The sequence below is a fragment of the Lycorma delicatula genome, chromosome 1, assembly GCF_047948215.1.
Source record: "Lycorma delicatula isolate Av1 chromosome 1, ASM4794821v1, whole genome shotgun sequence".
Lineage (NCBI taxonomy): Eukaryota > Metazoa > Arthropoda > Insecta > Hemiptera > Fulgoridae > Lycorma > Lycorma delicatula.
The window spans coordinates 147,323,214-147,348,935 of record NC_134455.1 but is presented as its reverse complement, the minus strand read 5'-3'; the positions used below and the strand labels follow the sequence as shown (position 1 = coordinate 147,348,935).

General features: G+C 34.3%; 1 protein-coding gene across 2 annotated transcripts in view; it reads left to right on the top strand.

The window, feature by feature from the left end:
- Positions 1-20,388, top strand: part of nau (myogenic-determination protein nautilus) — a 116,014-nt gene extending 95,626 nt beyond the window's left edge. Inside the window, exon 7 of one of the 2 annotated variants that reach the window (XM_075364197.1) lies at positions 19,640-20,388. In XM_075364197.1, the coding sequence (XP_075220312.1) occupies positions 19,640-19,848 (209 nt within the window). In that variant the 3' untranslated portion in view covers positions 19,849-20,388. The remainder of the gene's footprint in view (positions 1-19,639) is intronic. The other variant, XM_075364179.1, reaches the window with a different exon arrangement.
- The last annotated feature ends 5,334 nt before the right edge of the window (positions 20,389-25,722 follow it).

The window sequence follows — 25,722 nt, the reverse complement described above, 5'->3', positions numbered from 1 at the left end:
CACCGTGAAATCCGCGGCGGTGCGGTAGTCTCAGTCTTTCATCCAAAAAGACCCGGATCCGAATTTTCGTTCAGGCTTGATAATTTTTGTAAGCTGCAGAATTGCCATACCTTATTCACGCGCACAAGTTTAACTTATGTGGTGAAGCTGATTCTTTTATTTGATTCCTATTTATTCTAGAAGCCTTCATATATCTAGCAATTTTTTTAACTTCTTGATTCATGGTGCCGCAGTCGGCTTTGTTGCTTGTTCATGGTACGATTAAGGTGCTAGCTTGCTATAACCGTGGATTATCAGGCCGGAATATGTTGGTAATTACAATTTAACAACAGAATGATGACCAGGAACAGTGTCAAGTAACCTTTTAACGTTAAAAATAACTGGTTTGGATGGCAAATAAGCTGTCCAACTCCAGCACGGGAAGACACGCGCTACTTTGACACGCATGTGGTAAATTAAAAGAAAAATTAACACGACTTTGTTAGTTATGTTTGACATAATTTTTGGTGGTGAGCACTATTTATAAATTGCACAAACAAAATTAAATTTATATCTGTTAATACGGGTTTACGTTAATACGTTATCTTTGCCTTTCAATTTAGTATTAAATAAAAAGAGCTTTAGGCTTCCTTAAAAAAAGGCTAAAAAAGAGTTTTTTAAAATTCACTTTCAGGGTCTATTTTAGTAAAATAATTTCAAGAATGGAATGTTACGTTTTCATAGAAACCTGTTGAAATTCAAACCGGGGGGGGGGGGGGGTTACTTCCCTCATCTTACGGAGACAGTTTCTTATGATGTACACACTGTGGATGAATTTTAGTAAAAAATATTAGGCTGATAAGAATTTAAGCAAATAAAATTTTCATAAGAAATACTTTCTGGAATTTTGATTGAGGGTTTCCTTCCAGGTAATAAGTAAGGATCTGCAACCAGGAAGATTATCTATACACAACCTCTTTCGTATAGGTTTGGTAAACCAGGGGTCATACTGATGACTCCTTGCTGGTGAACTAGATCTGTTAATGATTCTGGTGCGATGCTGTTTGGATTTTATTCAACGGAGAAATTTAATTTATTTTAATGTTCTGTTCTCTGAACAACTGGATCTTTCAAATTAATCATCAAATTTTAAATCTCGTAGGCATCAACGAACTCTGAAATAGAGTGATCTTGCTACTCTTTTAAAATATTATTTTGATACGATAACTAGAGACAGGGGGTGTCATTTTTTAAAAGAGCCCGGTAGTACTAAAATAGCCTAAAATTTAATAAAGGTAATCAAAAAATTCCGTATCTTAACACATAAAAGATATCTTAACATAAGTTTATTAAATAATTACATTACAATATTAAGTTTGCTTGGCATTTCTCCCGCCACACCCCATTCGGTCGCCCTATTGTATAAGACCGAATGTCTGTGCCGCAAACGGCAACTGAACCTCGTACAGTTTAGCGACCAGTATCCTAACATAGCTCCTAGCTAAGCGTGGTGCCGCACACCATAGTCCACATGTCCCAACCGCTCACTTGTCATATATTTGCTAAAATTGGTAGACGCACCCCATCAACTACTTAAAATATGTATGCCATCCATAATAAAATTTATTTTGTCTTGGCAGCAATTCGTTGTCACGCCTAAGTCGCTGAATGCCAGCAAGTACCGGTCCACCATTTTATAGCGCTTGGAGCCATAATAATCGGCTGGTGATCAACCATACTCAGGGGTGGCTTCCCACGGCATTGCGGTAAGACTCCTTCCCTTAAGCAAACTACGGTTTCCGGTTGAACAAAGCAACCGCATCTAGGAACTCGACACGGTCCGACAATGCGGCTCTCGCTACATTGACTCGCCGTTTATGAGTGACCAATTTCCCTCTTGACCTCTAAGTTCCAGGGTGGCCCGGTCACTCGTTTCCCCAAGAGCAGGGCAGTCAAACATCAAGTGTTCATTTGACTGGACCTCCCTGCAGACGCACAGCTCATCAGTTGCCAGGCGAAACCGAAACAGATATTGGTTCAAATTAGCGTGGTTGGTGAGCACCCGGGCACCCGTTGCCCTTAAAATCGGCGAGGCATACCATCCCCCCAAATCCAGTATAAACATTATACAAGGATCTTCCCTTAGTCGTGGTGTCCCATTCCAGCTGCTATGTTTCCATCGCGAGACTCGGAACCTTTTTCGAAGGGGGGAGATGGGCAACCGAATTTTCCTTTGCAAAATAATGTTCACGAAAGTAGAATTTTGAAACTGCATGTACCAGAAAGAAAGCTTAGAATAACCGTGATTTCCTGAAAATGCAAACGTCGCATTTCTTGCTATCGAAGATTTCTTATTAAGATATAATAATTTTATTTTATAACTATTGTACACAAAATTATAACAAGTAAACTTATAGCTCCAGGGTATACTTTTGAAATATATAATCTATAAGCGTTCAAACATTATGTACATCGAGGACAACAATAATTAAATTTTGGGCATTTAATTTATTTAACTTAGGCATATAATAAAAAAATAAGTAAAAAGTTAAAACTATAAAGTTAGTAATTGCACAATATTAGAATAATCGATAAAGAAATTTTCATTCATCAGAGATGTCAGAAATTTTCATTCATCAGAGATGTCAGAGATGTCAGAGAGTTAGTTCATATTTTATAATAAAAAAAATTAATGAAAGACAAAAATTAAAGGAATTTTGACTTTTCTAAACTTTTATATGTATTTTTAATTTTTATGTTTTCTACACTTTTAAATTATGATATAGTTCATCATAAATTAAAAATATACAAATATGTTTTCTCTATGAGTAGCGAAGCATTATTTTTTATTCGCTTGATTTTAATATTTATATGGTCAGCTAGGTAAAAGTAACGCTATATAATATTGCATGACTTTTTTACCTACATGATACCATATTTTATTAAACTTCTGGCCGATACGGTTGACTTTTAAAAAGAGCGAATTAATTAGTCGTGCGAGTGCGGGTTTAATTCCCGGTCGGCTTAGCCAGACGGTCTGTTGTGCGACTTCTCTCCATCGCACTACGTTCTCTCTTATTTCCACGGTGTACGTTTTATTCCCTTTGCCAGCGAGGACCTACCTTGTAGTAGCACAAGGCCGGTTACAGAAATAAAATGTTATTTTCGAACAACTCATTTATTTTAGTTCTAATTAATATCTGATATTAATTCTCACTCCTTCTGAACTTCCCCTCCTTCATCTTCATATGAATGTAATATTTTATTTTCTGCTCCATTTACAGGTTTGAAATTTATGTATAATAATTAAAACTGTACAACAAATTATATATTTTTATTAACCTAAGTTTTCAAGTGAAAAAGTCATTTATCGCTAACATTTATACTGCAAGCTCCACTTTTGTACGATGTTATAGGAGTGTCGCCATCTAATTTTAAACTATATTCTAAACGCATAATATTTTTGAATATTTATTTTTCGTGTAGCGATTTTCTCTTTTACCAACGCATTAGCGCTACTATTTTTATTTTGAAATCTTATCGATAAAAGTTTCGCTATGTTAGTCCACCAGTATCAAAAGACTAATTACTTTAATTATTTACTCATTATCAGTGATTATTTCGGTGAAATGAAACACTTAACATTTATATGCTAATTAAAAATTTTCGTGGTATCCTTTGTATGTTGTGTTATAATAAATTTTTTCTTTAAATAGCTAGTGTTCGAATACTATAAAAATTATTGTAAAGCTGAACAAAACAATTGACGTATTAACAGTTCCATATATTCTTAATAAAAATTTATTGCAGTAATTATAATTTTAACTTCTTTTAAATGCAGCTAGTATTATAAAAATTAGTTTATTTTGTATTATTTCCAGCAATTATTCATCTAAAATAATTACATCATCTGATGTATAGAAGAGAAAATTTTTGGGAAGGAAGTTGTTTTTGGCACAAATAACGGCAGAAACGAAAAAAATTCAGAGGATTTTCCAATAGGACCAAAAAAATGGGAACTCTAGAATCAAAATCCTGAATCGGTATTCAAAATAATAATGTTTGTAAAAAATCAATTCCTAGATTTTGCATTATTTGTGAAAGTATTTCAACTGTATATATTCTATTAATTTGTATTATTTTTTTTTTTAATATAACTCATTCTACAATTAAGTTGACCAACTTACTAATCTCAGCAATAATGCTAAGTAAACCATTGACTGCGGAAGTTAGTCAAATTCTCAATCTAATGGCGGTAATGTTTTTCTTTTTCTTGTTAAATCAATGTTTTTGATTATGCATTGACTTGATTTCTTGGTAAAAGTGATTATAAAGACCGAAAACCCAGGAAACCTTCGCCACGTAGCTGTTGCTTGATTTTACTCTTGTAGTGTAAGTAACCATACATCACATGTACGTAAATTCGCCTTTAGTAATATATTGTGAAAATAAGGTAATAACAAAAAGTGTATAACATATTTTATGAATATTTTATATATAATAAAAAATATAAAAGAACATATAATATAAATATATTAAGAAAAAAAATTATAATATATTAAAATATTTAAGTTATATTAAATTATAATATAATTTAATATACGTATAATATTTAATATAAAAAATATATTAAATTTTTAATAGTGACGGTTCAGAACCGTCATTATTAAAACTACGTTTTATATAATAAAACTTCTTAAAACGTTAAAATCTAAACATTTTTTTATAAAATTTTAAAAGGCGTTTATTTTTCAATATTTTAATAAAATACAAACATTTTCTGTCCATCGTATTGAAATTATTATAAATACCTCAAAATGAAATTTAAAAATGAAGAATATTAATAATAAATAAAGTTTAAACACAGTTTTAAAACATTTTTTTCTCATTTATAAAACAGCTAATGTATTTTTTTTTAGTAACAAAATTTTAAAATATAGTCAAACGACGTAAAAATATTTAGTTTAAACTGTATACAAAAATATATGTATACAGCATCTAACTTAAAATTGAAATAACAATTCCAAAAATAAAAAGTACAAGTAGGCTATATCAAATTTCGTAAAACATTCAATGCAAAACTGTAGAATAATAGTAAACCATGGAAGTACGTTAGTCCACTTGTAGCTAAATATTAAAAGAAAAACTGTAATATGTAAAACATAACAATTATTATAACAGTAAAAACAAATAAATATTTATACAATAAAGCACTTTTATCGTATCAATATTTACGAAACAGTCTAAGACATGGTTCCAAACAGAGTACCGGTTCACCAAGGCAATCTTTGCAGCCAAATTGTGTAATTTTTCTGTGTTTTTTTTTTACATATTCTACAGTCTTTTCTTTTCCCACTAAATTTTGAGGGCAAATGAATTTTTTATTGCTGAGGAATTAGTAGCATTGGTAGTCCTCTTGGTCCAAGAAGAGTACTAATAACTTGGTATCTGAAATCTACAAATTTCATTGTGAATTTCTCATTATTAAATAAAACATATATATTTTTAACTTTACATACCAACGAAGAGCTATTTTCACAAGGATAATATGCTACAAGCTGATCGCTTTTATTAATCCCCCCGATATATTTGTTATAATTGATAACTGCGGCTGGTTTTCCAATTACCTTTCCTGTTACCTTTGTTTCTTCTTGAGTTCCATCATGTTCTGATGATATTATTATAACATCTCTTTTATCAATCCATTATTAGGAGCTTTTATCTTTGGACTTCTCGAGCGGGCTGTGTGAGAACGGACCGCCTTGTTCGGGAACGAAATTGTGAACGCTCACCTGGTATTATGATAGGCGATAGATTCATTCAGGTTGTTAACGTAGTACCTGGCGTTACAGTCGGTGCTTGTTCTGTTAAGCGGTTATGGAGCAATCCGAAGGGGATTGGTTGGACGACTTGGTCAGTCTAGCCAAGGACATGGTGGCCGGTGACCCCTTCAAGGCGAGAAGGTCGCTCCTCAGGTCTCCGCCGAGGCCCCGGTCCTTCGAGAACGAGGTCTCTACGAGGGTAGTGGAGCGTCCTTGTGCACCGGCGGACTGTGCACAAACTCCTACCAAAGCCTCAGTGTCGAGTTGTGCGGGGAAGACTTTGGTTGGAACCGTGCAGGGAGACCTAGTCTCTGGTGGGGGCAGCTAGTCTGAAAGGCACCTCCTAGCGAAGTCGAAGGTGGTGAAAGACAGTGGCGTGGTGATCGGCCCTAAGCCGGAGATCTCTGGGGCGAAGCCTTCCTTAGGAAGGTCTAGTTCTGGAGCTGATGGTTTGGGGAGGATCGAGAAGATGCGGTCCGCATGGACTAAATTCTCCTCAAAGAAGGAGTCACGGATTGCGGTGGAGGGTCGGCAGTTAGTCGACTCCTACCTGTCCGAATGTAGTCGGACAGGTAGGAGCTAGCTTTAAGGTGTTGTCGGTTGCTGAGCTGGCTTTAAGGTGTGAAAGCCTCCAGGGCGCCAACCGGGCCCTACATACAGTTGTGTCAAGGCTCTCCGGTAAAGTTGATCAGGTAGTGGAGGGAGACAGGGGTTTTCAGCCGGTGACGGAAGAAGCTCTTGGCGAGCTCCACAAAAGTATTAAACGGGTGAAGGAGAAGGTTAAAAAGCCTGTCTCCTTTGCCGAAGTAACTGCCTCTCCCGGGCCTAAGCGATCTAGTCCACCGCTGCCAGCCCATGTACCGGCTGTCAAAATTAAGAGGACCACTGTCAAAGTGGTCCCGATTACACCAGGTCCGGGGGCTTCGTCAACCATGACGGAGCTAACCCTGAAAAAAGTCCTGGATCCGAGGAAAGAAAAGTTCCAATTTTTCCGGTTCATGAGAACAAGGGACAATGGCGTCGTGCTGCAGTTGGTAAATGAGCAGCAGGCAAAGCGAAGTTCTGAAAAAGAACGGGCTGAAGGCTCAGTTGCTGGCCGAGCGACGGCCACAAATATTGATATATGATTTACCATGGAACATAAGGGCAGAGGAGCCCGAAATCCTCAAGGCAATACACAGCCAAATTCCAGCGTTGGATAAGGCTTCCGAGGACCTCCTCAAGGGAACCAGGGTGGTCCGGCAGTTGGAGCGGAAAGAGGCCTCAAAGACCCACTGGATGGTTGAGACCTTGCTTATGATCCGGCAGGTCTTGGTGGCCGGTGGTCAGCTGTTCCTTGAGAGTACCTCATGCAGGGTTGTTGACCATACAGAAGTACCCCGGTCCTTCAAACGTCAAGGCTTTGGTCACACCTCTTTCCGCTGTAGAGTACAGTCGGAGATATGTGGTCATTGCGCCTTTGCAGGGCACAGGGCTGTTAACTGCCCTAGTAAGACCGCGCCTGCAAAGCGCTTCTTGTGCCTTGGTGAAAGGCTTTGATGCCGGACATCGGGTCGGGGTCAAACAATGCAGGTCGCACGACATAGCCCGGGTGAAGTTCGTCCATGATACGACGTATGGAGATGCCTGAATTGGAAGAAGCCTTTGAGGACGGACTCCACCATATCGAACGCTTGTGCCTGGGGCAGTTAAACCTGCACCATTCCCGAGCAACCACCAATGAAGCCATAAGGATCCTTGAGGAGTACGACTTCGAGGTCCTCTTGGTCCAGAAGCCGTACACGGTCGAGGAGAGAGTGATCGGCTTTCACGGGGTTGATGTTATTCATTCTCGTGGGGAACGGCCGCTCTCTGTGATCGTGGTCGGCTCGGTCTCGTTGGGTGTTTTTTGGTTGCCTCTATTTTCTAATGAGCAATTCACAGTCGTGCGAGTCGTGAGGGGTACTCGATATTGTACTCGTGTCGGGACACATCCAGCTTGGATGGAGTGTCGATGACTTGTTGGTGAAGTTGGAGCGGATTCTGGACGGTCTCCCGAGCATCAGAGTGCTGGTTGCTCTGAACAATAACGCCAAGTCTTCTGCCTGGGGTTCACCACTCACTGACCCCAGAGGCGCTGGTGTCGCACAGATCGTTGAAGCCAGAAACCTACTTGCTTAACGACGCATAACAACCACCAACTTTTTCTTGCGAACTGGGGGAAAGTTACGTCGACGGCACTTTGGTGACGGGCGATCTGTCACCAAAGTGACCTTGGGAATTCAAACAGTAAGTAGCTGTACTGTCTGGCTCGAGGCTAGTGTGAGTGATCATAGGCTTATAACCTATGAGACCGCTTATGGTGGTAGTCCAATAATATATGGTGGTGGTACGCAATAACCTAAGGGGCCTAGATCAGCACACGCTGCGGCGCGAGTGTGCGGCTGCTTTACAGGGGTTGGAATGGTGCATGGAGCACAGGGAGGAGATGGAATTGATAGCTGAGCAAATCGGCCGGGTCGCAACAGCGTCGTTCCCTAACGGTAATTATCGTTGATGACGTGCACGCTGAGCGTCTGCGTGTCTACCGGCGCGCCCATAATGAGTATGTTCATGCTAACAAGGTAGCCAGACTTCATGCGTGAGTTGCAGCGCAATCTCTGCCAACTCGCAAATTCATGTTACTGGCCAAAGCCATTGTACGTGCTTTCGATGTGGGTTTGGTGGTCGTTACCACACTAATATCTGGGGAGATTTACCAGGCATTCCTGGATACTCTGCTTCGAGATGCTCCGGAGGGTGAAGCAGAAGTCGGCGAGCGGCGGGTTGGTAGACATCATTCCTTGGTGAGCGGTAAGTAGATCCTGTAGATGTAGACCGAGTGGTTTCTCGAATGGCACTGAGAAAGGCACCGGGTATTGACCAGCTTGACTCGGATATTTTCTATCATCTGCTGTCTGTCATAAGAGAGCCGCTTGGCAAGCTGTTATCGGGGTGTCTTAGTTTGGGCTGCTTCCCGACTTGTTGGAAAGTGGCTTTGGTGAGGGTGCTCTTAAAACCAGGAAAGGTTCTTAGTAAGGTTGGCAGTTAATCGATCCATCAGCCTCTTGCCGGTTATCGGAAAGTTGCTGGAGGGCCTGGTCTTGGAACGGCTCTGGGAAAACATCGATATAAACTGTTTTCTAAATCGAGACCAATACGGCTTCATGATAGCGGTTGGCACCGAGGATTGCATCTTAAATGCTCTTGCCGAGGTGGATGGCGCCGTCTGTAAATATGTTCTGGCAATTTTTATTGACGTAGAGGCAGCATTTCCTTCCTTATGTTGGAGTTCTGTCCTCTATGATTTGAAACACCGCAATATTCCCGTAGCCCCACAGGCTGTAATGCGTGACTATTCATCTAATCGTACGGCTTTGTTTAAAGATGCGCACCTAGTTTTGAAATAATCCGTTACCAGGGGAAGCCTGCAGGGTTCCGTTCTCGGTAGCTTGGTGTGGAACCAGGTATTTGACGGATTTCTGGGATTGACATTCCCAGAGAGGATCGCGGCCAAGGCTTTCGACGATGATTGTCTCCTGTTAGTTCGTGGTAATTCACAACTACTGCTAGAAGACTGAGCGCAGACGACCTTGTCAACCGCAGAGAGTTAGAAGGACATGCAAAATTTAAAGTTTTCTGTGCCCGAAGTATATGCTTCTCAAGGTTGCAGAGAAATTATCGTACAGTCGTAACCCCCATATTAAGTGTAAAGGCTGTGTAATCAGCCTAGTGAAGGTTAATAAGTAGCTAGGTGTTTTGTTTGATGAGAAGTTGTTGTTCAGTAACCACATTAGGCAAGTAGCGGCGGACGCCATCTCTGTGATGCACAAACTTAGGAGAATGGCTCGGAAAGACTATGGGTTGTCGGGCCGTCAAATGCACATAGTGTACCGAGGTGTCTTCAAAAGCATGACCTCTTACGCGGCGTCCGTCTGGGTGCATACCCAGACGGATATGAATAGAGCACTTGTTCAAAATTTAAGGAGTGCCCAGCGCAGAGCCGTAATTGTATTCATTGGTGTTTTTAAAAACCCTCCTACGAGGCTACCACAGTATTGGGAAAGGCTCTCCCAATCGATTTAGTGATGGAAGTTCGGGCAGCCATGTGGAGATTGCGAAGAGCAGGGAGGCCGAGGTATTTAGGATGCGGTTTCGAGCCGGGCCAGAATCGGTGTGGAACGGTGATTACAATGCACCGGATATAAATTTTGAACAGTGGCTCATCTCCCGCCTGCAAAGGAGGCTTCAGAGCTTCGCAATGGAAGCATGGCAAATGGAATGGCACATCACGTCTAAGGGAAGATCCTTGTATAAATTTATACATGATCTAGGGGGATGGTATGCCTCGACTTTATCGGCAATGTATGCCCAGGTGCTCACCAAACATGCCTATTTGAACCAATATCTGTTTTGGTTTGGCCTGGTAGCTCATCAGCTACCAGGCCAAACCGAAACGCAGGCGCACAGCTTATGAGCTGTACGCCTGCGGGGAGGTCCAATCGAACAAATACCTGATGTTTGACTGCCCTGCTCTTGGCTGTGGGGGGAGGGGGCAGAGACCGGGCTACCCTGGAATTTAATGGTCAAGGGGAAAATTGGATACGCACAATCGACAATCGGCTAGTCAATGTGGCGGGAGCCTCTTTGTGTGACCGTGTGGGAGTTCCTTGATGCGGTTTCTTTGTTCAACCGGCATCATTAGTTTACTTAAGCGAAAGACTTACCGCATTGCTGGGTGAAGCTAACCCTGATTATGGCTGACCACCAACCAATTATGGGTCCAAGCGCTGTAAAATGGTGGACAGTACTTGCTATCATTCAGCGACCTAGGCGTGGCGGCCAATTGCTGTCTAGACGAAATATATTTTAATGTATTGATGTCATATCTCTTAGAAGTCGACAGGATGCGCCTATCCATTTTAGTAATATATGACAAGTGAGCGGTGGGACACGCAAGTCGGTGGTGTATGGCAGCGCGCTTAGTCCGCTCACGCTGTTAGGTAAGCTCTAGGAGCTATTTAGGATACTGTCGCTAAATTGCTTCGAGCGTCAGTTGCTGTTTGTGGCACAGACTTATGCTTTAGGGTCTTATGCTTTAGGGGGACTGAATGGAGTGATGGCGGGAGAAATTCCAGACAAACTAATTGTCATTCCATTTCAAGACGCATGTGCCTTCAAACTTGACCCGTTTTTACTTTATTTTTATCCCTTCTGCTGGATTATCTTTTCAACTTTTTTGTAAAGTTCCCGTTACATATGTCTTGTTATCCAACAGGTATTTTGTCAGTGACATATTATTGTAATAATTATCTATATTTAATGATATAATGTCCGACACCCAAGTAATTAGATACTAACTTTTTAACGATTTTGTCTGCGCGGTGGCCCTTGTTGCTGACCTCAAGGTCTCTTGCTCCGCAGTATGAGACATTGCATAACTAAGCCACCTTGCAGGCTTAACATATAAATCGTAATTCCATATTTATCTTTCTTGTTGCTAATATGTTGCCGGAAAAAATAATCTTCCTTGCTAGGGAAGCATTGACTCATCAAAACTCAATTATTTATTAGGATAAAATATGTCTGTCATGTTTGTATGAAACTGCTCTAATAGAGGCTTAATTTTGTGCAAAGGATGTGGTAGCGGATCATTGTCAGGAGAATTAAAATTCAAATGAAGGCAGCGCAAAATGAGCAAAAATCTGTTTCGGGGCATGACAGAAGAGATAGTTGGAAAAAAATAGATTTTATTTTTTCTCCAAAATCTTGATAGGTCAGGCATATTTATGTTACCGGTTGTGTACAATAAAGCTAGGGATTTCATGAAATCATCTTCATTTATATCTTTCTAAGATTTAATTCTTGATCGGAGAGAATTTGCCATTTGCAGTAATGTTTGAAAATAGATACATTATAAAAAAATAAGCTTAAAATAATTTTATAAAATGATATAAGTTACCTGGAAGTTATGCGCTTGGAAATCGACTGTCTGGTCTGGTAAAACATGATTGAACACGGGAACGATGTGAAATGTACACAAATCAGACGCTAAATGAAACGTAGAACCAACAGAAATACTTCTGTGTAAGTCGAACGTAATATTTTACACATGTAATATTTTACAAAGACCACGCTGACCCTGCGTACTCCACACCATATTGCAACATCGTAGCCCGCAGTTGCTGCTTGGTCCGCAGGCAATGAGTTAATATTATGACTAGTGTGACTAGCATCGTTAATTTTTCTATTTCCAGTATAGATACGTTTATTAAATAGGGAATAATTTACGAAAGTGTTGAGTTTACAAGATTTTTTCATTTTAAATGACCTCCGTGATGAAGGTTCATTCTTTGTTTTCGCGGTAAAGATAGAACATTCCATTATGAAATCATGCTTTAAGTTAAGTTCACTATGATTATTTTTTAAAAGTTTATTGAATTTTTATAGAGGGAATATATAAATGTGACAATCCTGAGACGATAACCGACTGGTTTTATAAAATTATTTATTTTGTTGTTGATCAATATATATTTAACCCATCAAAATACATACACAGTAATCATATCGGTAAGAAAGCCCAAGTATGCAGTTTTTCAAAAGGTACTTAACAAAACAGCACGTGGACTTGTTAATTAATTTACTAATAAGCATATGTATATATACATATAACGCATTACGTAACGTACATCATGGGAACATGTAATTGAAATTTTGGAGCGTATGAAAAACGCTGTGTCTGAATCGAAATTCGAACCCCGTACCTTTAAGATGAATGACTAAAACGATATCACTCCACCACGAATCTCGAGTGGTAAACAAAGTCTATCATTAAGAGAATCTATCATCTGAATGATTGCTACCGGCTGCAAATATGTACTTTAAAACAAGCGAATAATTTCATATTAATTGTAAGGTGTTGAGAAACCACGCGTTGTATAGTGCACGCTCTAGAAGTGGATACAACGACATACGTTAGGCTATATGTCGGACAAAAGTTAAGAGGTTAAGATATTTTATCTAGTTTTTGATGTGGCTTATAGGCTTAATTTTCTGAATATATTCTTTTTGTCAGCATAAACGATTCGGGCGGTTTTTTTTTTTTTAAATTAACTCTTTTAATATTAATTTCTCTGAAACGAAGCGGTAGAGATTTATTTGTAAGAAACAAGGCAATATTGGTGGAATTTTGTTTGTTTAAATATTTAAAAAAATATTTTTTACAACTCGAAAATGGAAAAGTTGATTTCAAAGAAGGAAAAACAAATTATGGCCAGAAACTGAAAATTTTTTCATTTAAAATATCTAAAAGTGCTGAATTGAAAAGAAATGGCCTAAGTCGTTGTAATGAAAGCAAGAAATGAAGTTTAAAATAACATTACTTTAAAAAAATTGTTTTTGATCATAAACACCTGGGAAGTGATGACTTTATGAGTCCATGAATCCATAATGACGTGACATCATGGATAACAGCTCGTTTTATTTGTTTATTTTTCTTAAAAAAAAAAAAACAAGATTGGCGTTAATTAATAATTGTAATGGTTAGGTTAATACCATCACAATTATTAACGCTGCTATCATTTTATTGCCCTATCCTAGTCTTTTGGGTGTGTAATTACTCTGTGTTCATATTTTTTTTTCTTTAGGGTAGGAGAAAATGTAAAATAAAATTAATTGTATTTGATAGATGAATATTTTACAATAAAACGTTCGAGGTGTTTAAATTCTACGACCTAAACCTGTATATTAAATCTCTATCTATGAAAATAATCTAATAACTCAAGAAAAATTTACCGTTAAAATGAATCAACATTTTCCTCATGAAGGCTTGACTACCTCTTTTAATTTAAGTTTACCTCTTTTAAGGCATACGTTTTTGCTAAATACAAGTTCTAAACGTAATTCCCACAGTTACGATTTCACATACAGATTCCTTTTATTATAAATTTGTAATTTTTATTCAAATAGTCTACATGCTTATCAGCTCGGGATTTTATAGCCATTAAGTCCTTGTAGCTCAACCTCTTATTCTGACCGCCAATATATTGTTAAAAATTTTAGATAGGATTTTGTTGTTTCTAATGATAGTTCATCTATATTTCATTTAGTGGTATACAGAGGACACTAACTTTTTTTTTTGCAGTCCCGTTTTCTCAGTTGCAGTGTTTTCATCCGTTTACCCTATGGTGATCAAAATTATAAATCATCAGTATACAAAAAATGTCTGGGCAGAAATCATGACCTTAGATTACGGTATAATTAGGTTGGGATGAAACTTGTTCAATAGTATTAAATACTTTTAAGGAATAAAACACTACAACTATATGAATTCATTGGAGGATTCTACATCAACTGAAGTTTCTACGTTCGAGTTTCTAGACTAGGACATCAGTTTCTAAACCATTTATGTTAGGAAAGAGAATACGTTAAGCCATTGGTGTCTTTGCTACATCAAAAAGTAATATTATATGTGAATACACCCATCAAGTGATAAATTTTATAAGTGATTTTGAAATTTCTATATTTTCACCTTTTTTTATCTCTCCTATCCTTAGGCTCTACAGATAGAGAAACTTCTTTACCAATGACAGATCATTTGCTACTAATTCTAACGAATCATATTAAGACGTAACCTAACCATTCCTTGTACAATCACCTAAATGGGAACGTACGTGATGTTAAGTCGTCAGTCTTCGATACCTGCTGGTGACAGCCCGACGTATCTTTCCTGAGCTTGATCTAGAATTACTTGAAATTTTCAGACTCGATCAATATTTCCTCGTTGGACCTTTTACAATTGCCCTTCCATTTTGGATTTCCTAATAAAATTCTTGAATAGGGAAAACTAAGTACGCTGATATGTTGGTGCCACAAATAAATAAGTAACTAAATTTAGTGATTTTTGTTGTATTTGCAGTTATTCAGAGGATTTAGATGTTCCCACAAACCATTGTATTTATTATCGATTATCTGGCAATACTTACGGCTCAGCAGTTCTTTAGATACATTGATATTATAATGTGTTGTGACTCAGTAAATATCTGCAAACATTATGATACCTTCATCTTATTCGATAATAATCCACTCGCTCATATCAACTACGTACCCATATGCGTTTATCTCATTGCTGAAACCATAATAACATTAAGGATATTTAGATTTATCGTATTGGAATTCTGTCAAACGAGATGATTTGATGTAACTGAAATGCTTGGTATTTCATCGTCATTGCGATTTTCATCTCCCGAGGTGGATTAATTCAATAAGTAAAATTATAATTTTTTTTTGCAGATGACTTAATTTGTAGTTTTTGTTTACGATGAAATCTTTATGACATTTTATGTGTGGTTTGTATTTTTGTGTGATGTTTACTAAATTATTTTCCTTTCATCGCTTGAGAGTTTTTGACCGTCATGACCGTTCATTACGCTTTAGTACTACTTTTGTGATGCTCTAATTATTTTTCTATTCAAGCGGTATAAGTCCTTAGTTTCATCATTGGCAATTATTCATGTGAACACGGGAGAGCTTGTAGTAGTAAAATAATTCTGCTCGAATAATTTGAAGGTGTAGTTTCCTTGTGAGCTAACTAAAAGTTTCAATTCAAAAGGTCAAATATCATGTAGCAAAAGGTTGTGTTATATTATCTTAAATAAATAGTTTTGATTCAAAAACCGTTTAATTTAATAATTTATATTAAATAAATGCGATTAAAAAACTAAAAAAAAAACATAATACTGCTTCAAAACGAAACAAAATATGCCTTTGACAAATTGAGACTATACCAAGAGATTGAAGTTTATAATGTTAACTTTGTCATTTAAATTTTAATTTTTGGCATCAGCATAAAGAGAGTTTTTTTGCTCTGAGAATTTGTATCAATGTGTTTAGCCTAAACAAGAGGGGATGCGTATGCGTATGGGCTACACATGTTAGTTTTAGTTGAATCGAGTTGGTTGTTAATCCTCGTTTGAAAATAGCCCGGGACTAGCACGCTACATTAGATAGAATACACGTCCAAGGAAGTCACCGGCACCAACGCTATTAAAACTTCTTAGTCTCTCTCGCTCTGATAGCTTTTCTTTCCCTCTTTCACCCCCTTTAGTTGTTGCTTGTAAGTACAGTAAAGTAAAGAAAAGAAGAAGAAGAAACAAGATTATAATGTACAGAATGTTTCTTGTTGGCGACAAACTGTCCTCCCTCTGTTTCTCCAGTATAAATGCTATTTTTAGTGCTTTCATCGAGAGGTAAAAGAGCGATAGACCGGTAGTGATAACCTGCAGTGACAGACAGTTAGATAAATAAAGAGCCTGTAAGAAATAGAGTATGAAAGAAAGAAAATTTGTTGTCGTTTCGGTAAAAATGACGTTTTTAATCTCAGTTAGGGAATCCTTTTACTCACGTAATTTACAGTTACGATTACCATTTATCAGCCGAGAATATACAATAACATTAACAGAAACCGAATGTACAAAATTTAGATTTAATAATTGTATCGTTTAGATGAGGAAACTTTTTTAGATTCTCTTCTTTCACCGATTAACTGAATGAAGAGTTGAAAAAATTGTCTATCGATGTCTAAAACCGAGGAATTAGTGATAGAAAATTACATAAATCGGATACTAGCAAATACGAAAATTTGGCGAGTGACTAGAGAATAATGCTAGTGCAAAATTGTAAAAAAAGGACAATCAATAAAAATGCGATAATTATTGATTAGGAAACTATGGACATCCAAGGGATGAAGGTAAATAGAATTAAGACTAATAATATATAATATAATAGTGGGGGTAATATATATAGAACCCCGCTATTTGTGATTGTAGTATATATATCTCAAATAGTGCGGCATCCTAGCATTTAAAATACAAAAACAAGGAATAAGAACAGGAAACGTTTACAAAAACAAAAAAATACTGATTGTCTTTAGAAGTCTATCAAAGAAGAGAGAGTAGTAATCTTCACTGCTACGTTGCCGCCCATTGTAGTGACAAGGCGAGGTCAAAGAAGAACCGCATTTTTATCAGGATTAAATTATAAAGTTAATTTTAAATCTCTATTAGAATCAAAGTTAGTAAAAATTGAGACTTTTTAACGCGGTTTTCCAGATGAGACTTTTGTGTTAAGCTGTAACATATGTTAACGTGCTAATATTTCACTTAAAGAGACATTGTGATTGGCAGCTATGTCTTTAAATGAGAGTACTTAGTTTCAGTTCCAGCACTTTTTCTGCGAAGAGGAAGGGTACAAAAAAAAATTATAAAAATGATTATAGGTTCAGATTTCAGGCGGTAAAAGGTGTGTCTTTATAATCCAATAGGAAAATGATTTTGAAAACTCTGGTAACTGTTTTCGATTAACGAAGGCAGAATGTGGTACGGTACTACTCGCTTGTAACAAAACACTGTCTTTCTTGATCGCACAAGAAACATGAAGAAACCAGCGTTGTAAAAAAAAAAAAAATCATTAATGAAAGAAGTTCTTATAAATATTGATTAAAATGTTTTTGTACAGATATATGGAATGAAATGTCAGTCGTAAGATAAAAAGTCAGTTTTCATTTTATTAAATCCTTTTCATAACAGTCGATTTAAGATAGTGTCTGTTATTTATGTATTGTTTCATAAATTTTATATTTTCTTGTAATCGAAATCAACCCATTCGCATTCAAAATTCGTGCGAATTAATTAACCGGGAAGCATATATTTTCAACATCCAGCGGGATTCTGATCGAATAATTAAAAGTTCAGGTGGATTCTTTCACATGCCACACGATTCTAGGTATGGAAGGGATTTTTCTTTAGGTACTTTAGGTCAGTTCTCTGCTCTTTGAGTTTTGGAGTAAAGACAGTTTTTGTTCAAACTAATGAATAAAATTTTGGTGATCAGTATTCTAATGAGAGAATCGGGATTTTGTAACCAATTCTGCCAAATGGATGGAGTGTAAAATTTAACCCTTGTTATTAAGTGTTCGCTTTCACTTTGTTTTCAAAATTTGTTGATGTCTAATAAACTAAATGATTTAAAATTAAAAAAAAAAGTTAAAACTTAACACCGGATGTTACAATAAAATGTTTGTCATTTGGATCTACATTTGTGTTGCCATTTAAACTAATCGACGTCGGGTTAAGAAAATTCAAGAAACTTTTTTAAATATATATTAAGATGTCGAGGAAATAAAAAAAACGTACGATATACAATTATATTTGTATTTCTATTAAAATAAATAACAATAAATGATCACAAAAAACGGGGCATAAGCTGACATTAGAAAGAATACATAAAATAACTAAGTTTAAAGGACAGTAAAAGGTGCTTATACTAATACAGAAAACAGAAAAAATCTTTAAACAACAGAAATTCAATTAAAATCATTAAAGGTATTGAACGCAATAGATTATTCTACGATGACGTTAACGTTATTGAATGACCATACTCGTAAATAAAATATTTATACTCGAAAATAAATAAAATTGGACTCAACGAAAAATCTCAGTAAATTAATTATAAGTCGATTAAGAAATTATTAAATAATGTTTATATATATAAACAAGAAGAGAAATCACTCTACTAATTGTGTCAGGAACAAATTAATAGTAAAGTGGAAGTACCTATTGAAAAAAATATCAGGCGATCTGATATCAGGTATTGTTTATGCGACTGTTTTGTGTTTTTAACTTTTGTATACAGTTACGTTTTGTTTTGACATATTCAAATTCTGGAGTATTACATTTCCAAGTCACAATGAAAGAAATAAGCTATTCTGCTGAATCACGTACGAATGGACTAATGAATCGACATGAAAAAATCCAATATTTTAAAAACTTTATTCTCATATCTTGAAGATTAACCTAAAAAAATACGTAGCTTAAACGGTTTAAAAATGCTAATTATTGGAAAAAACAAAATTTTTTCAGAATTTCCCTCCCAAGAAAAAACAATCCACGAGACAGCCTCGTTTTTACATCTCTTACCCTCTAAAATTTCTCTTCGTAGACTCTTCTTGTGCGATCTAGTTACGATTCTGAGAAACAAAAACCGTAAAAATTTTGTTTAATGTCGCTCTAGACGTGCTAGTTGTGATAGTTTTGAACACCATTCCTTTTGAAGGAAGCTTCAGTTTTACATTGTTAACATTAACAGTAACAGTCGCTATGTAAAATTATTCAAAAGTGAAAAATTAATATCGATTGTTTTATTATTATTTAATATTATATCTTATTGTGAGAAAATTATTACTTAATTTGATAATAATTTACAATATTAAAATTAACAATTAATAAAAACAATTAATATTTAATCAAATTGAACGTAAAGTGGACATGAAAATAGACACAAAATTACAATATCAATTTTCTGCCGTAATTCGGCTATTTGTTAACCGATTTAAAAAAATAAAATTTCATTTTGATCAAAATAAGAGGCTTAATATTTTAGCAATAACACAAATTTTGATAAAACTAATATTTACGGAGATATAACGGAAACTAAACATGGCCGCCGTTTTGTAATTTGCAAAGGTATTATTTAATTTCTCATTTTTTCTAATTTTAAAACTTTATTACCAAGACGCTTACCAAATATTAATGTGATTCGTCTATCCGAACTTGAGAAATACATTTTTATATAAAAATAACAAAGTGGGGGATAGGGAGAGAACGAAAAAGAAATTACCATTTTTCCTAAGGATATTTTTTGTTCAGTTTTACAAGTAGAATCAGATAAAGTTTAGCCAGCCCACCATTTTAGAAACACTTTGTATATAAGTTGTATCATCGAAAATAATTAACGCTCGTAAATCTATTTTTTTTCTTTTTCAGCATACAATTGTCAAGACCAGGGTCGGGAATCGGGAGGTTGTGTCGCAGATTCTTCACCATCGTCTTCCAGCTTGGACTGTCTAAGCCTGATCGTGGAGAGTATCAGTAAACCATCGCAGCTACAAATGGGAGAGCAGGCATCACCCTCTGCAGCACCATCAGCAACTTCAGCGACAGGAGTTAACAACAATATACATTTAGATTTATAGGAATGATAATTACGCGTATTTACATGAACTATTTTACAATCGTTATCGAGGAGAAAATCATATATTTGTTTATACAGACTGAAAACTTAGTAAAAGTACTACAAACCATTTGGACCAAAGAACGCTTAGATTGCCTGAAATATGTGTGTTATTAGTAGTTTATATAAATGATCTATAAATATCCACAAACTGAAATTTTTGACAGATATTTGGGAATACGTTTTAGAATTTTGTTGGGCTAAAATCCTGCTTTCCACGAAGATTTGTTCGCCGATTTAAGATTTTACTTTTTGATGAAGAGAGTAGTGATTATTAATTTAGCAGAAGACTGAAATTAAAAGTAAAATAGCCAATAATTTGTGTAAATTTGTGAGTTGAGAAACGTTTTTATAGTCATAGTCATTAAAAAAATATTGCAAAGTAATTTCCTATTAAAATATATTTGCTAATGGAGAATAATTATATAATATCTTTGAGATTTTATTTTTGTTAAAAACAAAGAATAAAATAATAATTACAACAGAAAATACTCTTGTAAAAAAACTTTCTTTATTATTATCTGCTCTTCTTATTTAGCCGTCAATTAAATAAATTAATTAGTAAAACAATTTTTTTTTCATTCATTAATAAATTCTGAAGAAATACATCATCGAAAAAAGAAAAATTGTTATTATAAACAATAATCTGACTAAACTTTTAACTGAGACAATCAAATAAGAATTTTAGGGTGGTATTAAATAACTTTGAATAGAGAATAACGAAAGATTTGACGAAGAAAAAATCCTAAACTTTAATAATCATAAAAGATTATGGTAAAATTGTTTGGCTACTATGAACCATGCAATTCATTGAATTGCTTCTTCGGTTGACAAAGTTGGTGAAAGTATTTATATAATTCATGTTAAATTTATTTCACAAAAATAAATGGTTTTATGCAGACCTAAGTTAAAAATGATCATCTAATGTGCACATCTCCTAAGTAATAGGGTTCAAATATAAACTTTTCAACGTTCAAATCCTAGTAAAGGCAGTTACTTTTATACGGATTTGAATACTAGATCGTGGATCCCGGTGTTCTTTGGTGGTTGAGTTTTCTATTAACCAGAAATCTCAAGAACGGTCGATCTGAGACTGTACAAGACTACACTTCATTTATACATATCATCCTCATTCCTCCTGTGAAGTATTACCTGACGGTGATTCTCGGAATCTAAACAGGAAAAAAAACAAAAAATAAATTTATAACTTCAAGAAATAATTAGGCTAAAATTAAATTAATAATTATATTAAAGTGAAATTTTGAACTTTTTTATTCTTTGGTCTCGAGTACTCAAAAGTATTTTGAGATACATTCTAAGTCCCTATTTGTTATATTTTTATTTGCCTTGTGGGATAAAATGTCACGAGAGAGTGCATAGATAATTATGCGCATAATATCGATACTATTTTAGGAGATTAATAAAATGGACACATTTCTTAAATTAGGAAATAGGGGTCAAATTAATCCTCCACATTTTTAAAATGCTCTTTGTCCATTGACTTAATTTCTGTTCATAATACTGACGCCGCATCAAGATTTTTCTATTTGAAAGTAAAGTTTGTTGATATTTCTGTATTTTCATGGCATCTTTTTTCATCATATTATCAGTTTTATAAGTAACGTTTTCTTGTTCACTTTATAAAGCTTGGAACTAACCTACAATTTTTAACTACACAATGAGAAAATGTGTCATTTACTGTCTTTAGGAGTTTCAAATCGATTTTTCTTTAAACCAGGAGGTATTTATGAATTTTAATGTCTCTATAGGATCTGTAGTTAATTTTAGAAAAATAAATCTTGTTATTCCGCTAAACTGAAAAATTAAAACCGAAAAGGAAATTCTCCCTCTCTTTGCGCGCTCACTCGCGCACACACACACAGACACGCATACTTACTCATCTATATTAGTCTACTTAAATAATTAAGATTAGATTGCAATTTAACTAGTTTCTGCTAAGATGATTGAGTCTTAAACTATTGTTTTTTTTTCACATTTTATTATGCTAATTCAAGAAATGAATACAATTAAATTTTATGTATAATTTGTAATATTTATAATGTATAATTTACAAATATAATTACATACATTTATATTAAATATATATATATATATATATATACATTTGTATCTATAAATTATAAATTTATAATATACATAAATTTTTTATGTATGTAAGTTTATATTTATATGACAGAATTTACGAAAATGTAGTTTTAATTGTGTTGAAATTCTTATATTTTCTAGTAGAAAAAAGGAAAATTGAAATCTTGACAATATACAATTGAATTGAAAAAAATGAGATTGATTATTTCAGCAACGATGATCTTATTTCCTATCGATTAAAGTTTATGGTAATACTCCAATTATATTTAAGAAAAAATTTTCCTTTCAAACAGTACTCATTTATTTTACTGTTTGAATTCTCTCGCTAATATAGTGAATCTTTCCTTACTTCTTTCAGATAATTTTTTAAACCGTGTTTTTTTCTAATGTGAGAACACGTAGTTTATAAATACAAAAATCTTTACATAAGTCTTTACAAAAACGTTTTACACAAGAAGTTCATTCATCATAACATTTATTATGCCTTAATAAAAAAAATAATTTATTTAGGTATTGCAGAAAACTTAATATCACAACTTCGAAAAAATCACCGAATAATCGTACAATTAAAGCTAGGAAAAATTTAAAGTGCTAATAAATTTTAATCTCTTTTAGATACAATATGAGAACTGGCTAATGGTGTTTAAAGTTATAATAATCAAATTTCTTTAAGCCAAGTGCCTTATTCTTGCCCGGAAATCACTCATAGTTTTGAAGTCTTATAGTTATAAGTTTAACTTTAAAGATTAGCACTAATTAATTAAACATGATTAAGTTGCATTATATTTATATATTATTAAAAAAAAAAATCTGATGTGGAAACCACATGACCTCCTTGTACGCCTATTAAATTACATACACTTTTTGCTGCATTTCATTTATCGTATTTCATTTGAAAGTGAGATACGATCCTCCAATTCTTTAACAAAGTGGTCAGTTACAACGCTAAATTATTAATTTTTATTAATACGATATATTTGTACAATTATTAATTCAACAATCTTACCTGAAATATTAGGATAGAGTAAAAGTCCCTTTGTAAATAAATGTAAGTCTTATATCTATCTAATACTATGTTTTTTTTTTTAATTATTATTTATGATGCAACCATATCAACAAAATGAAAACAAAAACGAAACAGGAGAAGGTTACTAAATTTTATAGCGATATTTATTATCGAGTAGATTGAAACAAATGCATAAATAAAAAAAAGCTATGTATTTATACAGGAGGAACGGAGAACCAAGTAAGTGTTACCTATTCATGATATGAATTGTTTTTCACGCAAAAAATTGTTTTTCGTAAGCAAATTGTTTAAAATTCTGAAAGAAAATAACTATAGTGGCCTTTTTCTACAAATCGTTAAATTAGTATAAGGCACCTAAGATCCATATTACTTTAGCTAACAAGGGGAAGGACACCGATTTGAACCATATTGCGTGTGTGAATTGTTCACTTTTTACGTTTCTTCATCGCAAAAAACTAACACGCAATATTCAATTATACTCAAGAAAAATGGCCCTAAAAATTTCCTTAGCATTTTATTTTAGTTTATATATTAATTTTTTTTCACGTCGCTCGAGTAGATATGTGGTGTAAGTGAGAACGTGTCGGATCCGTAACCATGCAAACATCGGTCGAATCCGACTTCATATACATATATTTTTTTTTTAGAATTTCAATATATTGATTTAATAATAATTATTAACCTATGATTGCAAAAAGTTTTGAATTAAAATGAAAAGTACATAAAATTTTATTTCACTAATAATTTCTGATTTTTTTTCATTTTTTGTATTATTATTTATTGTAAAACCCATTTTACAATCAAAGATCAGAAATTATTTAAATCAATATATTTAAATTAAAAAAAAGTTAAGAAAAATATTTGTATATGAAGTCGGAATCGAACCGATGTGCTTTCCGCTTGTAAGATCCAATGATACGTGGTTAAAATGATCTCAACGAGGACTTATTACTGCAGTTACGAAAAGGTCCAAAATCCAAAGTTTCAAAACTGAAACCCTGCTTTATTTAGAGATCTGACTGTATACACATTTTTGGCCCAGTCGGTTGCAATCAAAAGGGGAGGTGCACAACTAGATGTTACAATAGTCCTAAATACAAAATTTCAACATTCTACGACTAATCGTTTTTGAGTTATGCGAGATACATATGTACATACGTACGAATGTACAGACGTCACGCCGAAACTAGTCAAAATTGATTCAGGGATGGTCAAAATGGATATTTCCGTTGAAATCTGAAAACGGAAATTTTTCGCGATTAAAATACTTCTTTTATTTCGTACAGGAAGTAAAAACACACGAGATATTAGGGCAGTACAAAATTGTACGAGGTATAATAAACAGTTAATCGCTCAAATATCTGGGATTATTAATCGTATAGTGAAACAAGTTATTTATGATTCAAAAGTATCATAGAGTTTGAACAGAAAAACCGACTGGTCTTATAAAAATATTATATTTCGAGTATGGTTTCTTAACCAGGCCATAATAGCAACCTAAAGAAAAGAATTTGTCTGAAGGAAAATATGTATTCCCAAAAGAAGTTAACCGCTTCCAACATACCTGTTTAGCTGTGGCCATCGGCGAAATTTGTCTATATGGTGAACTTTCTAAATATATTTTGTTAATTATCTACAAAGCGGTATAATGTTTCTAGTCATGTTCAGTTAATCTTCTGCAATGTGGGATTCTTTGTTTTATCTGTTTAATAATTTTAATCGTCTTTCAATATCTATTATAAATTAATTATTTTATATTAAAGATACTAAAATACTGCAGCTTAATTTAACGTAAAATAAATAAATTACGTAAATATTTTCATTCCGGTTCACGATAATAGGCTTTCCAAAACTTACATTAACGATGGAGAAAAATAAAATATTTAATGTATAGAACGATTCTTCGGTATCTTTCTGAGAAATTAAAAAATGTAAGAACTAAAATTTCGCTTACGTAATATTTTGGAAGTGTAATTTAAATAAAAATATGCAAATCCACTTTTACAGCTTACTGGAATACGTATTAAAAATAAAAATAATTTATAATTAAATATGAATCATTTTATTTGAAAACTTTAATTGTGGCCGGGTCCTTTCTACCTTATGTATAACGGTATAACATCAAATAAATGAATAATTAAAGAATTAATATAATGAAAAAATTAATATAGACTACTTCATTCTGACACAAAAATAATTTATCGGCTAGGATCGTGGCCGGAGGTAAAGTAAGTCTAAATTTCACTGTTGTCAACGATGGTATTATAAAAATAATAAGCAGAGTATTGTTCGGCACGTTACAAATAGAATGGTACGCTCATATTTCACTAATGCGAATGTTAAGTTGAAGCTCGAGTAAGGTGTCGGGTTCTTAGTACGACCGAAAGTGGATGTCAACAGAAAATATATTTTAAGTAGATGAAAGCATAAATTAATTTAAAAAATATTTACGTAATATTAATAGTAAATTCTCTACAAAAATGTATTTATTTTTTCTTGTTATCTCGGTAAGAAGAGATAATTATTAAATAATATATAAAAACCATTAGTTATTTTAGAATAGCTTAGCTGTTAAACAGTTAACAGTTAATCGCTCAAATATCTGGGATTATTAATTGAATAGCGAAAAAACTTATTTATGGTTCAAAAGAATCATAGTTTGAATAGAAAAACTGTACTAGTCTTATAAATAAAACCATTAAA